The sequence below is a fragment of the Anopheles gambiae genome, chromosome 3 (genome assembly GCF_943734735.2).
Source record: "Anopheles gambiae chromosome 3, idAnoGambNW_F1_1, whole genome shotgun sequence".
Lineage (NCBI taxonomy): Eukaryota > Metazoa > Arthropoda > Insecta > Diptera > Culicidae > Anopheles > Anopheles gambiae.
In genome coordinates, this window is record NC_064602.1 from 75,760,383 (window position 1) to 75,771,237 (window position 10,855).

Here is a 10,855-nt window from a genome sequence, read left to right on the forward strand (position 1 = left end):
CCAATACGGCCTTTTTGGACCGTTTCTCCTGAATAAAAAAAAATCAGAATCAGTTTCATGGCCGGATCAGGTTCAGAAATTGTTCCAGGTTTCGGAACAGTTGAAACTTCAACAGATACAGTGTTCGGACACCTTTTCATGTTCCAGTATAGATTCGGAATCAATTCAGATTCAGTATGATTCCGGATCAGTTCAAAGACCGGAACAGGTGCTTTCTTTGCTCCAAGAGCAGTTCCAGGACCGATATAATTTTTGGTACAGTTCCAGATTTTACATTTAAGCCGAGTACGTTTGAAGCCAGTTCCTTAACTAACATGAATTTTTGGGCTGTTTCCGATTCCAGTTCCAGTAGTGAAACAGAATCAGAGCAGGTTCAGGATCTGCTCCTGTACTGGCATAGGATTGGGAACGTGTTGCAGAACTGATATGATTTGGGGAAAAGTATCAAATTCCTGGAGAGGTTTGGGAACACTTCCGGGACCAGTTTGAGTTGGGGAACTGTTCAAGATTCCCGATCTACACCAGCTTCGAGAAAAGTTCAGGATCTGTACCAGAAATTGTGTAGGTTTAAAATCCGTTACAGGACCGATATAGATTCGGAACTTATGTTCCTGATCCGATATGAATTCGGAACCAGTTCCAAATAAACCACAACAGTTCCTGGCTCCCGAAATTTATTCGGTTTCAGTTCTTGGATCTCCTGTATCTCGAAATCGATCACGTTGCCGTTTTAATTTTGTTACAACTGGTAAAGAGAGTTCATTGTGCGCTGAAAAAAATCTCCATACGCTCTTGACTTTGTTTAAACAGATTTCAACTCGTGTTCTCGCATTTCAACGCAAAGATAAGCCGCCACGCACAGCACGCACACGGGCAAGGCAAAGAAGGAAGACGAACAAAAAAAAAACCGCAAGTGGTCTACCGCATCGCGATGACGACGTTGATAATAGCGAAGATAGTTGCGCGCCCGTCTAATGCCAGGCGCTCGGACGTTTGGTTGTGTGGCGGTTCGAGTGGTTTTTCAGGTTTTTCTTTTTTGTGTTTTTCTGTAATCACATTCTTCCATTCCCTCCCCCTTTGCTGAGAGATTCGCCATATAAACACACTTTGTCTAATGCTCTGTCAACGGGCTGCGTTCCTGGGGCACTTTGCTCGTCAGTACATTCGCGCACTGCCGGCCAGAACGATGTCAACAAATAAGTTTGACCTTCCAGCGCGCTACCAGGGCGCGACCAAGAGTGTGTGGTAAGAATGGGGGGGAACAGTGTCCGTACTCAACAGGTTGTGGGGCAGCTTGTGGTGAAATTCGTTTTGCTTTCCTCTTCCACAGGGTTGAGTACATCCAGTTGGCGCTGCAATACAAACCGCTGAACCTGGGGCAAGGTTTCCCGGACTACCATGCACCGAAGTATGCGCTGGATGCGCTGGCCTCGGCCGCCAACAGTCCGGACCCGCTGGCCAACCAGTACACGCGCGGGTTTGGCCATCCGCGGCTCGTGCAAGCACTGAGCCGGATGTACTCGGGGCTGGTGGGCCGCACCATCGACCCGCTGAACGAAGTGCTGGTGACGGTTGGGGCGTACGAAGCGCTGTATGCCACGATTCAAGGTCACGTCGATCAAGGCGACGAGGTCATTATCATCGAACCGTTCTTTGACTGCTACGAGCCGATGGTGAAAGCGGCCGGAGGTGTGGCTAGATTCATCCCGCTCGTTCCGGTAATTTACATCTCAAGATTTATATTCCTGTTTTGTTGTTTTAATTAACAATTCCTCCTTCTCTGTAGACTGTCACCGGGCGTACGATATCGTCCGAGGACTGGAAGCTGGACCCGCTAGAGCTCGCGAAGTTGTTTAACGAGAAGACGAAAATGATCATCGTCAATACGCCCCACAATCCACTGGGGAAGGTCATGAGCCGGCAGGAGCTGCAGATGATAGCGGACCTGTGCAAGCAGTGGAACGTCCTGTGCGTCTCGGACGAGGTGTACGAGCACATGGTGTACGCGCCGTACCAGCACGTGCGCATCTGCACCCTGCCCGACATGTGGGAGCGCACGATCACGATCGGTTCGGCTGGCAAAACGTTCTCGCTGACGGGTTGGAAGATCGGATGGGCTTACGGGCCGGCCAGTCTGATGCGCAACCTGCAGATGGTACACCAGAACTGTGTGTACACGTGTGCCACCCCGATCCAGGAAGCGATCGCGGTCGGGTTCGAGAAGGAGCTGAACCAACTGTCCAGCCCGGAGTGCTACTTTAACAGCATCTCGACCGAGCTGATTGCGAAGCGCGACTATATGGCCCGATTTTTGGAGGACATCGGTATGCATCCGACCATTCCGCAGGGTGGCTACTTCATGGTGGCGGACTGGTCGAAGCTTGCCGATAAGATGGACCTGTCACAGGAGACGGATGCGCAGCGGGACTATCGCTTCACCAAGTGGATGACCAAGACGGTCGGTTTGCAGGGCATTCCGCCGTCCGCATTTTACAACGACGAGCACAAACCGCTCGGGGAGGACTATGTGCGCTATTGCTTCTTCAAGCGGGACGATACGCTCGAGCGTGCGGCGAACATTCTGAGCGAGTGGAAGAACAGGACCAAGTCCAACTAGACACGTGAGGGCAATGATAGCTGCACGTGATGATTGGAAATAGAGCCAGCAAAAAATACATTGCCATTTTTGGTTACTAATTGAACAGTTTCTTCTTCTAAATTTATGAAATTTATCTCTGAAGTCGATGGGATTTCTTCCAGAATTTCTTTCACTTTTTTGCTTGCTGTGGATATCCTATCAGCTACTGTTCTAGGACAGCGATAGGTTCAAATTCCGTCCCTGGACCGGGTTAGGATAAGGATCTAATCCAATATTGGGTCTTCGGACAGGGACATGTTCCGATCAAGTTCAATTATCAGATAGACCCGGTGTTAGTTCTTGCACCGGGTAAGAGAATGAATCAATTCCAGGACCAATCTAGTTCAGGTTTGGGATAAGTCTCACGACAGGAATATAGGTTTCGGAAGTGCTCAATTATTGGAAACGTTCGGGATTTGTGTCTGAGTCTGGTTATGCACTTAATGCAGGATCCGCTCCAATAGTTTAAGTTCAGGAGCAAATCCAGGGACGATACATGCTTGAAATCAGTACTAAAACAGGGATTTAGTATCAGGATGAGCTTAATCATCCAAAGATACCTTCTGAGTTTGTTCTTGAGCCTGGAATATCGACCTTTACCAGTTCTAGGTCTGAGATAAATCCAGGATCTGTTCCAGGACTTCAGTATTTAGAGTAACAATTCTTGGGTCGAATCTCGGTTCCTTATCATATCCTGAACTGAGATGTATTTTGATATCCGTTTCAAAACTGGGAATACTAGCTCCAGGACTAGTCAGTGACCTTGCATCCGGGAGAACCCCTATTGTGGTTCGTGACTCCCAGAATAGTCATGTAATCGGAACCGATAATTAGTAGCAATAAACCACAGACCGAATTGTTGTCCAATTATGTAACAGCTGGGCTCTGTGTATTTATTTATTATTGACAAAACGACCACGACTAAGCCCCTTCCGGTCCCCCGCCAAGGGGTTGGGGGTTTTGGGGGCGTCAGAGGCTACCGCACACGTACCGCACACACACACGCCGCTCCTCATCTCACACATCGACGACGACGACCGGGGCATTCCGCTTTTAGTGCATATCGTACACCGATTTCAGTGCCAGTTCGGGCTGATCGTAGCCCAGCTCTTCCGGCGTGTCGATGCCGAGCTCGGTCAGCGTCGGGCGAATTTCCTGCAGCAGATACGGGTAGATTTCGTTCGTCTTGTCACCGCACTTGTCCTTCACGCCCTCCAGGAAGCGGACGGCCAGCGCGTAGTCGTTCAGGCGGCGGCAAGCCTTCAGCGCGGACACGATGATTTTCGGCTCCGGCACCAGATCCATGCCGAGCAGATCGTTCATCGCCTTGCGGGCTTCCCAGCCATCGATCTCCGGCCGGCTGAAGTACGCCTCGTAGCGTTTGTCGAACTCCTCGTCCGTCTCGTTGCTGTGCGAGTGGCGCACCACCATCGCACCCACCATCGGTTGGCTGCTCTTCAGCCCAGCGGCGCTGCGAAGTCCGCCCAGCACACGGCCAGCCGCAAAACGGAGCATCTCTGGGAGCGGGTACGTGGAAGGGGGAGGAAAAACGAAATCAATCAATTGTGCTGCAGGGAAACGAGGTGAACCACGGAATCGACAAACAAAATGCACTCACTCGATATTTAATCACCGGAACGACGGAGGAAAAACTTGCACCCGATAGTGTGAGTGTTAAGTAATCGAAAGCAAGGCAAATTTTGCACCCTTTTTCTTTTGCGACCGAGCAACTTTTGACAGCCACCCTGACACGGTTGTCAAGCAGAGAGGAGAAAAGGCTTGCGCAGATTGAAACATCGCCCGAAAAGGCCTTTTCGCTGTCTAAACCTTGGTGCAACAGCTGATGGCTCGTTGGGAAATGAAACGATTTTTCCCCTATTTTGAATTGCTAATCTAATCGCTTTAACCGCATTTATTGCCTTAAATAATTTACTTTTACGTCTTTTCCCCCTTTTTTAATCATTATACCAATCCAAAAACAGTAACGTAAAGGACATCACAATAAAAAAGAAAAGTACCCACACCCGTAGCCCCGCGTTGCGCTGGATCGCCTGCTTGATCTGTTCGTTCGCGTCGTTCATGTTTTCCGTCGTGCCTATTACGTTCGTCGCGATCCGATCGATGTCCGTGTTTTGCAGCGTTATCTACGAATAAAACAAACGGGTAAGCCCATGTGGAAGAAGTTCACAACACTCCCTTCCTTTACCTTCTCGGTGAAGATATCCTGCAGCTGCGTAATATCGGCCACATTGCGCTGGATTTGCTCCACCTCTTCCGACAGCCCCTTCAGCTCGTTGTACAGCTGGATGTTTTCCGACTCGAACATCTGTATGTCCTCCGGGCTAAGGTCGGTGCTTTCGTACTCCTCGTACATGCTGCTGTCCTGCATGTCTTCCACCGTTTGTGTCATCGTTTTATCGGCGCTGCGCGAACTGTCCAAGCTGTCCCCGGTCCTTGCCGGAGTGACCACCGCCGCGGTTGCCACCGCCTCCCTTTCCGACGGTACCGCCTCGAGCGGTTTCGTGTACGGGTCGGTTTTCATCTTCGGCTGCAGCTTAATGTAGTGCATCGTTTCCATCTGGCGCCGCTGGCGGAACTGTTTCTGCTCCTGGGCAATCCTGCGTATCCCGTTCGCGTACTCGAACAGGCTGTCCACCACCAGGCCGAGGAACTCCTTCACCTGCCGGTCCGCCTTCAGCTCGGCACACTCGTGCCTCAGGCCCGCTATCAGCGTACCCGCGTCCGCCAGCGTACTTTCCGTCTCCCGGTCGATCAGATCGCGCTCCTCGTTCGTCATCTGCGGGGCGGAATTCTTCAGATGCTCCGCCAGCTGCATGTAGGCCGCCCGGTTTTCGATCAGAAAGTTCCGCAGCAGCGTTACCTGCTGCTTCAGCGTTTTCGCCTTGCCCCATACCTCCGGCGTCGGTTTCTTTTTCTGCAGTATCCGGTTCTTGTCCAGCGGGGCGACGCTCTGCGGGGGCAGCTTCAGCCGGACCGTTTTCACGGATGCCTTGAAGAGGGACGTAATGTCCATCGTTGTGGTTGAGGATGGGGACGAGGCACGACACCGCCACCCGGGGGAATTACTGCCGTGTTTTTTCACTCTATGGTGCAGCAATCAAAACATCCGTGTCATGACGAGGGAGAGAGAGATTGTTTACGTGTGCCACGGGCTCCGTGTGAAAGTGGAGCGCGTTTAGAGCCGCTTCTACAGAGATTGAAGTTGGATAGAGCAACACAGTGGCGAACGAGCATCTGAGGATGGATTTGTGTTTTGTTATTTTGGATAAAATTTAGTTACAAAATGCTTCAATGATTTGTTTACAGTATTTGCAGTATTTGCTAATTTTACAGCAAAATTAGCAATTATCTCTTATTATTAATAATTTTCTGCGTGCATTTTCCTAGAAGCAATAAGTTTAGTCATGATTTGCCAACAAATTGAGATAATCGTCGTTTACAACATCTTTTTATTTTCCTTTTTGTACTTTCCGCTGTTTTCGCCTTATCAAATACCATACCGTGCAAAAATAGAGTCATATTTTCGTGGCCAAATTGCGGGAAGAAATCAAATTCCTGTTCAAACAAATGATTGCATTGTTCAGACCTTTTCCAAGGGCTAAAAACAGCTGTTGCACGATTTAAAAGCATTACTAATTAATGCCTACCATTAAAATCTGCACCGTCTGTGAGTGATTATAAATAGGACGCCGACGTTCCTGGGAAGGCTTTAAATCCTAAAATTATCGCTAAAACGCATCAATTCCGCAGAAGTTGAATATCGTCTCGAAACTCCAAAAACACGCTTTCGTAAATAGCCTCTTCCTCCCTTCAGTTGCCGGCTGTGGCGACGGAGCAATGTAAATTTGGATTCTTTTTTTATCACCAGTCGCCGTATTGCGCTAGTAGTTGTGATTACGCCCAAACCGGCAAATCGTGTGTACGGAGAGGGCGAACGGAATCAGCGTGGTGTTGGTTCCGTGGCGCTGGAACCTGTACAGTGCGTCTCGCTCGGAATGTGACACCGCGGTAGTAGGCTCCAAAAGGGCTTTAATGGCTGTAAATATTCATATCTGCTTCGTGTTTGAATTATTTAAAGAAAAGCCATTCCTTTCGTGCACGAAACATTGCATGAACTAGAACGGTTGCGTGAAAACCTCGACCATCGATGGGCTCCATCGCGTGTCGCTCACTGTACGGAGCAAGCTCTGGAGCGACGGCGAGATAGGCACCGCACGCGAAAGGGTCGTTTAGTAGAGGTTAAAACTCCATCGAAGTGAGAACGAACTCGACAGTGCGCTCGCGGACTCCTTTGATATTGCCATTTGCCCCTTACCCAGTGACCAGAAAAGCCGACACCAACATGCCGACCTATCACAAGCCGGAAGCCAAAACCATCCAGGAGCTGAAGGATATCGCTCACAAGCTGCGTATCGATTCGATCAACGCAACGCAAGCGTCAAAGTCTGGGTAAGTAAGGGAAGAAGCGGGCGGCTGGGTGGGGAGATAAAATGGCTGCAAAATGCTGGTGACAAAGTGGAGCTGATGCGTGTAGCCATACGAAGAGGAGGGCGAACCTAAAGAAAAGGGGAAGAAAACATGAACCCTTTCACCGTGTGCCGGCTTTCTCGCGCAACTTTCGCAACCGGACTGGCGGGGGGAGAAAGAAGGGTCTCTGTTTTTACTGATGCTGGCGGATGCCGGTTTCGCATGAGGACCGGGGCAAGGGAACATGTTTTTGCCCATGGTTTGTAGGGGTACCACGTGCGACGGCGGAGGACAAGAAAACAAAATGAGATCACAGAGAGAGAGAGAGGCTCGATCTCAGTGAAACACGCACCCCATGGTGCAGGTCAAATCGATACCCTTCCTCTCTCTCTATCTCTACCCCTTTCCCCGCTTGTCGCACGTGACATTACAGGCATTACAGGGTCGCCGATTGATGAACGGATTTGCTCTCGAAGCCTAGGCAGCGCCGCGCGCGGTCCTATTCGTGCGCCATGCGGCCTTCTCCGACCAGCAGCCAAATGGTGGTGGTGAAAGGCGCGACAGCGAGTGCGCGTTGGCGCGGCATGCTTTATTTTAGAATGTCGTACACCTAACGCCGAAATCGAAACTCCAGTGCGAGTCGGAAAGCTCCACCGATCGTTCGATCGAAGCAGCCCTCTGATCGCCTCTGACGTGGTGCTGCGCCCGACGGGGCTCAAATCATTTTTTTTTCGAAGGTCAGAAAGAGGTCAAACGTATGCCACACTGCTGGGCACCTTTCGACATGTTTTCGAGTCATTGAAGTCGGTGGCTGGAATAATGTACCGTACACACACACGCACACATGTGGCCACGGAGTATGTGGCAAACAACGGCGAAGGAAGAAGAAAAAAAACCTCAGGGTACACAGTAAATGACGCAAGGTGCCCGCTGTCGTTTGTGTGTGTCTTTGCTCTTCCGTGCATGCTTCGATTACGTTGCTCAAGGTTGTCATAAACGGTTGCAAAAAGAGCAAAATAAATTCAGTGAGTCAAGTATAAACAATTGATAACCGAACGCTTGTCCTGCGTCGCGTCTCGCGCCACATCCCGCCGGTCCGCCGGTCTTGGGATAAGACGCTGATGGGTGCTTCTTTTCGGTTTGCTTTCCGTTGTTGTAACGCCTTCAAGCGTTACGTGCGGCGATAGAGAGCACGCGGCTCGCCCGGTTGACTACACTCTTGAGATCAGTTGTTTGATTTGATGTTTGTAAAGCGAATAGATATTTTATCTCCACTGCTTGGTTAGCTATTTTTATGACACACCCTCATGGCGTCTCTTTCTTACCCCATCACCCATCCCCCCTCACAGCCACCCGACATCATGTGCGTCGATTGCGGAAATCATGTCGGTGCTGTTCTTCAACACGATGCGGTACAAACTCTCTGCTCCACGCGATCCCTCCTCCGACCGGTTCATCCTGTCGAAGGGTCACGCGGCCCCCATCCTGTACGCGGCCTGGGCCGAGGCTGGCCTGTTCCCGGTCGAGGATCTGATGAATCTGCGCAAGATCGACTCGGATCTGGAGGGCCATCCGACGCCGCGCCTCAACTTTATCGATGTGGGCACGGGCTCGCTCGGGCAGGGGGTGGCCGTCGCCTGCGGCATGGCGTACGTCGGCAAGAACCTCGACAAGGCGGACTACCGCACGTACGTGCTGGTCGGGGACGGTGAGTCGGCCGAAGGTTCGATCTGGGAGTCGCTGCACTTTGCCGGCTACTACAAGCTGAACAACCTGTGCGTTATCTTCGACGTGAACCGGCTCGGCCAGTCGGAAGCGACCTCGCTGCAGCACCAGATGGAGGTGTACCGCAAGCGGCTGGACGCGTTCGGCTTCAACGCGATCGTCGTCGACGGGCACGACGTGGAGGAGCTGTGCAAGGCGTTCTTCGAGGCGGCGTCCACGACCGACCGGCCCACGGCCATCATCGCCAAGACGTACAAGGGCAAGCACTTCCCGAACATCGAGGATCTGGAGAACTGGCACGGCAAGCCGCTGGGCGATGCGGCCGCCGACGTGGTGGCGCATCTGCAGAAGCAAATCCGCAACCCGGGACCGATCGCGCTGGCGCCACCGTCACCGCAGAAGGAGAGCGCCCCGAAGGTCAGCATCAAGGGGGTGGAATTGGCCACCCCGCCAGCGTACCAGAAGGGGGAGCAGGTGGCAACGCGACTTGCCTACGGTACCGCGCTGGCCAAGATCGCGATGAACAACGATCGCGTCATTGCGCTGGACGGTGACACGAAGAACTCGACCTACTCGGACAAGCTGCGCAAAGCGTTCCCGGAGCGCTTCATCGAGTGCTTCATCGCGGAGCAGAATCTGGTCGGGGTGGCGATTGGGGCGGCGTGCCGTGACCGGACCGTGGCGTTCGTGTCCACCTTTGCCACGTTCTTCACGCGTGCGTTCGACCAGATCCGCATGGGTGCGATCTCGCAGACGAACGTTAACTTTGTCGGCTCGCACTGTGGCGTGAGCATCGGCGAGGACGGCCCGAGCCAGATGGGCCTGGAGGACATTGCGATGTTCCGGGCGATCCCGGGCAGCACCGTGTTCTATCCGGCGGATGCCGTCAGCACGGAGCGTGCGGTTGAGATGGCCGCCAACACGCCAGGCGTGTGCTTTATCCGTACGTCGCGCCCGAACACTGCCGTCATCTATGAGAACAACGAGAAATTCGAGGTACGGTGTGGGTGTGGGTTGTGTGAGGCACTATAAAATATACTTAAAATGTTATCCTGGTTTCGCTACAGATTGGAAAGTGTAAGGTGGTGAAGCAAAACGCCAACGATTCGGTACTGCTCATCGGTGCCGGTATCACGCTGTACGAAGCGCTGAAGGCTGCCGAGGAGCTGGAGAAGAGCGGCATTCACTGTCGCGTCATCGATCCGTTCACGGTGAAACCCCTCGACCAGGAAGGTATCATCAAGCATGGTGCCCAGTGCGGTGGACGTGTCGTCGTCGTCGAGGATCACTACAAGTAAGTTCATGACCATCTTAAGAACCTATTTTGTTTACAGTTTTCTAATAATATCCCTTTCTTTTTCCTCTTCCCGTCTGCACACAGACAAGGTGGCCTTGGCGAGGCGGTCCTGTCTGCCCTGGCCGAACAGCGCAACTTTGTCGTGAAGCATCTCGGCGTGGACAAGTTGCCCCGCTCCGGACCGCCCACCGTGCTCGTCGATATGTTTGGCATTTCGGCACGTTCCGTTGCGGCCGCCGTGCAGGAGATCATTAAGATGTAAAGTGGCCGGCAGGGCGGGTGTTTGTTGAGCGCTCGCGCACACGTGGCGCGTTTGGAATCTTTGCCCGATCATGTTGATCGTGATTTTCTTTTCTAATTTTTGATTTTTTGATTTTTGTTTGCCGTTTTTTACCTTAATCCGCTTCATAATGTTTTTGCCACTTCTACTACTATTACTACTACTGGACTGTGGGCGCTTTTTTGTATCGGGATTACGAATTAATGGACGTGTTTTTCTTTATGTTCAGTAACATGGTTACTGCTGTTATTCCTCTATGCATTTCCAGTGTCATACATTGTAAATTGTGCTGGCCCCATCATCATCATATCCGGGATATAAACAAAAAAGACAATGAAGGAGGGAAGGGATAAACGTTGTGTCGTTGTCCTTCGAGAGCGCAGTTGCGCAAACTATATCGCGTACAATAAAATTGTGACAAACTTAA

General features: G+C 51.6%; 4 protein-coding genes across 4 annotated transcripts; 2 read left to right on the forward strand and 2 right to left on the reverse strand.

Moving 5' to 3' along the window:
* Positions 1-845: 845 nt before the first annotated feature.
* LOC1270771 (kynurenine aminotransferase) lies at positions 846-2,702 on the forward strand. Its single transcript, XM_309491.6, has 3 exons — positions 846-1,245; positions 1,331-1,718; positions 1,787-2,702. The coding sequence occupies exons 1-3, from the start codon at positions 1,115-1,117 to the stop codon at positions 2,615-2,617; spliced, it is 1,350 nt and encodes a 449-aa protein (XP_309491.5). The 5' UTR covers positions 846-1,114; the 3' UTR covers positions 2,618-2,702.
* A 792-nt stretch (positions 2,703-3,494) lies between these two features.
* On the reverse strand, positions 3,495-5,825 carry LOC1270769 (syntaxin-18). The gene is made up of 3 exons (XM_309489.5): positions 4,845-5,825; positions 4,257-4,782; positions 3,495-4,155 (listed from the first exon to the last, which is right to left on the reverse strand). Exons 1-2 carry the CDS (start codon positions 5,670-5,672, stop codon positions 4,594-4,596), a joined length of 1,017 nt encoding a protein of 338 aa, XP_309489.5. The 5' UTR covers positions 5,673-5,825; the 3' UTR covers positions 3,495-4,155; positions 4,257-4,593.
* On the reverse strand, positions 3,692-4,153 carry LOC1270770 (cytochrome c oxidase subunit 5A, mitochondrial). Its single transcript, XM_061656632.1, has one exon. The coding sequence runs from the start codon at positions 4,151-4,153 to the stop codon at positions 3,692-3,694; it is 462 nt and encodes a 153-aa protein (XP_061512616.1).
* A 767-nt stretch (positions 5,826-6,592) lies between the features above and the next one.
* On the forward strand, positions 6,593-10,855 carry LOC1270768 (transketolase-like protein 2). Its single transcript, XM_309488.5, has 4 exons — positions 6,593-7,108; positions 8,476-9,847; positions 9,919-10,145; positions 10,233-10,855. Exons 1-4 carry the CDS (start codon positions 7,002-7,004, stop codon positions 10,408-10,410), a joined length of 1,884 nt encoding a protein of 627 aa, XP_309488.4. The 5' UTR covers positions 6,593-7,001; the 3' UTR covers positions 10,411-10,855.

Excerpts from the sequence above, each read along its gene's own strand:
- LOC1270771 (XM_309491.6), top strand. The coding sequence starts at position 1,115 with ATGCTCTGTCAACGGGCTGCGTTCCTGGGGCACTTTGCTCGTCAGTAC. Across the intron at positions 1,246-1,330 it reads GGCGCGACCAAGAGTGTGTG|GGTTGAGTACATCCAGTTGG; the intron begins GTAAGAATGGGG and ends CCTCTTCCACAG. Across the intron at positions 1,719-1,786 it reads GATTCATCCCGCTCGTTCCG|ACTGTCACCGGGCGTACGAT; the intron begins GTAATTTACATC and ends CCTTCTCTGTAG.
- LOC1270770 (XM_061656632.1), bottom strand. The coding sequence starts at position 4,153 with ATGCTCCGTTTTGCGGCTGGCCGTGTGCTGGGCGGACTTCGCAGCGCC.
- LOC1270769 (XM_309489.5), bottom strand. The coding sequence starts at position 5,672 with ATGGACATTACGTCCCTCTTCAAGGCATCCGTGAAAACGGTCCGGCTG. Across the intron at positions 4,783-4,844 it reads AGGATATCTTCACCGAGAAG|ATAACGCTGCAAAACACGGA; the intron begins GTAAAGGAAGGG and ends TTTTATTCGTAG.
- LOC1270768 (XM_309488.5), top strand. The coding sequence starts at position 7,002 with ATGCCGACCTATCACAAGCCGGAAGCCAAAACCATCCAGGAGCTGAAG. Across the intron at positions 7,109-8,475 it reads ACGCAAGCGTCAAAGTCTGG|CCACCCGACATCATGTGCGT; the intron begins GTAAGTAAGGGA and ends CCCCCCTCACAG. Across the intron at positions 9,848-9,918 it reads AGAACAACGAGAAATTCGAG|ATTGGAAAGTGTAAGGTGGT; the intron begins GTACGGTGTGGG and ends GTTTCGCTACAG.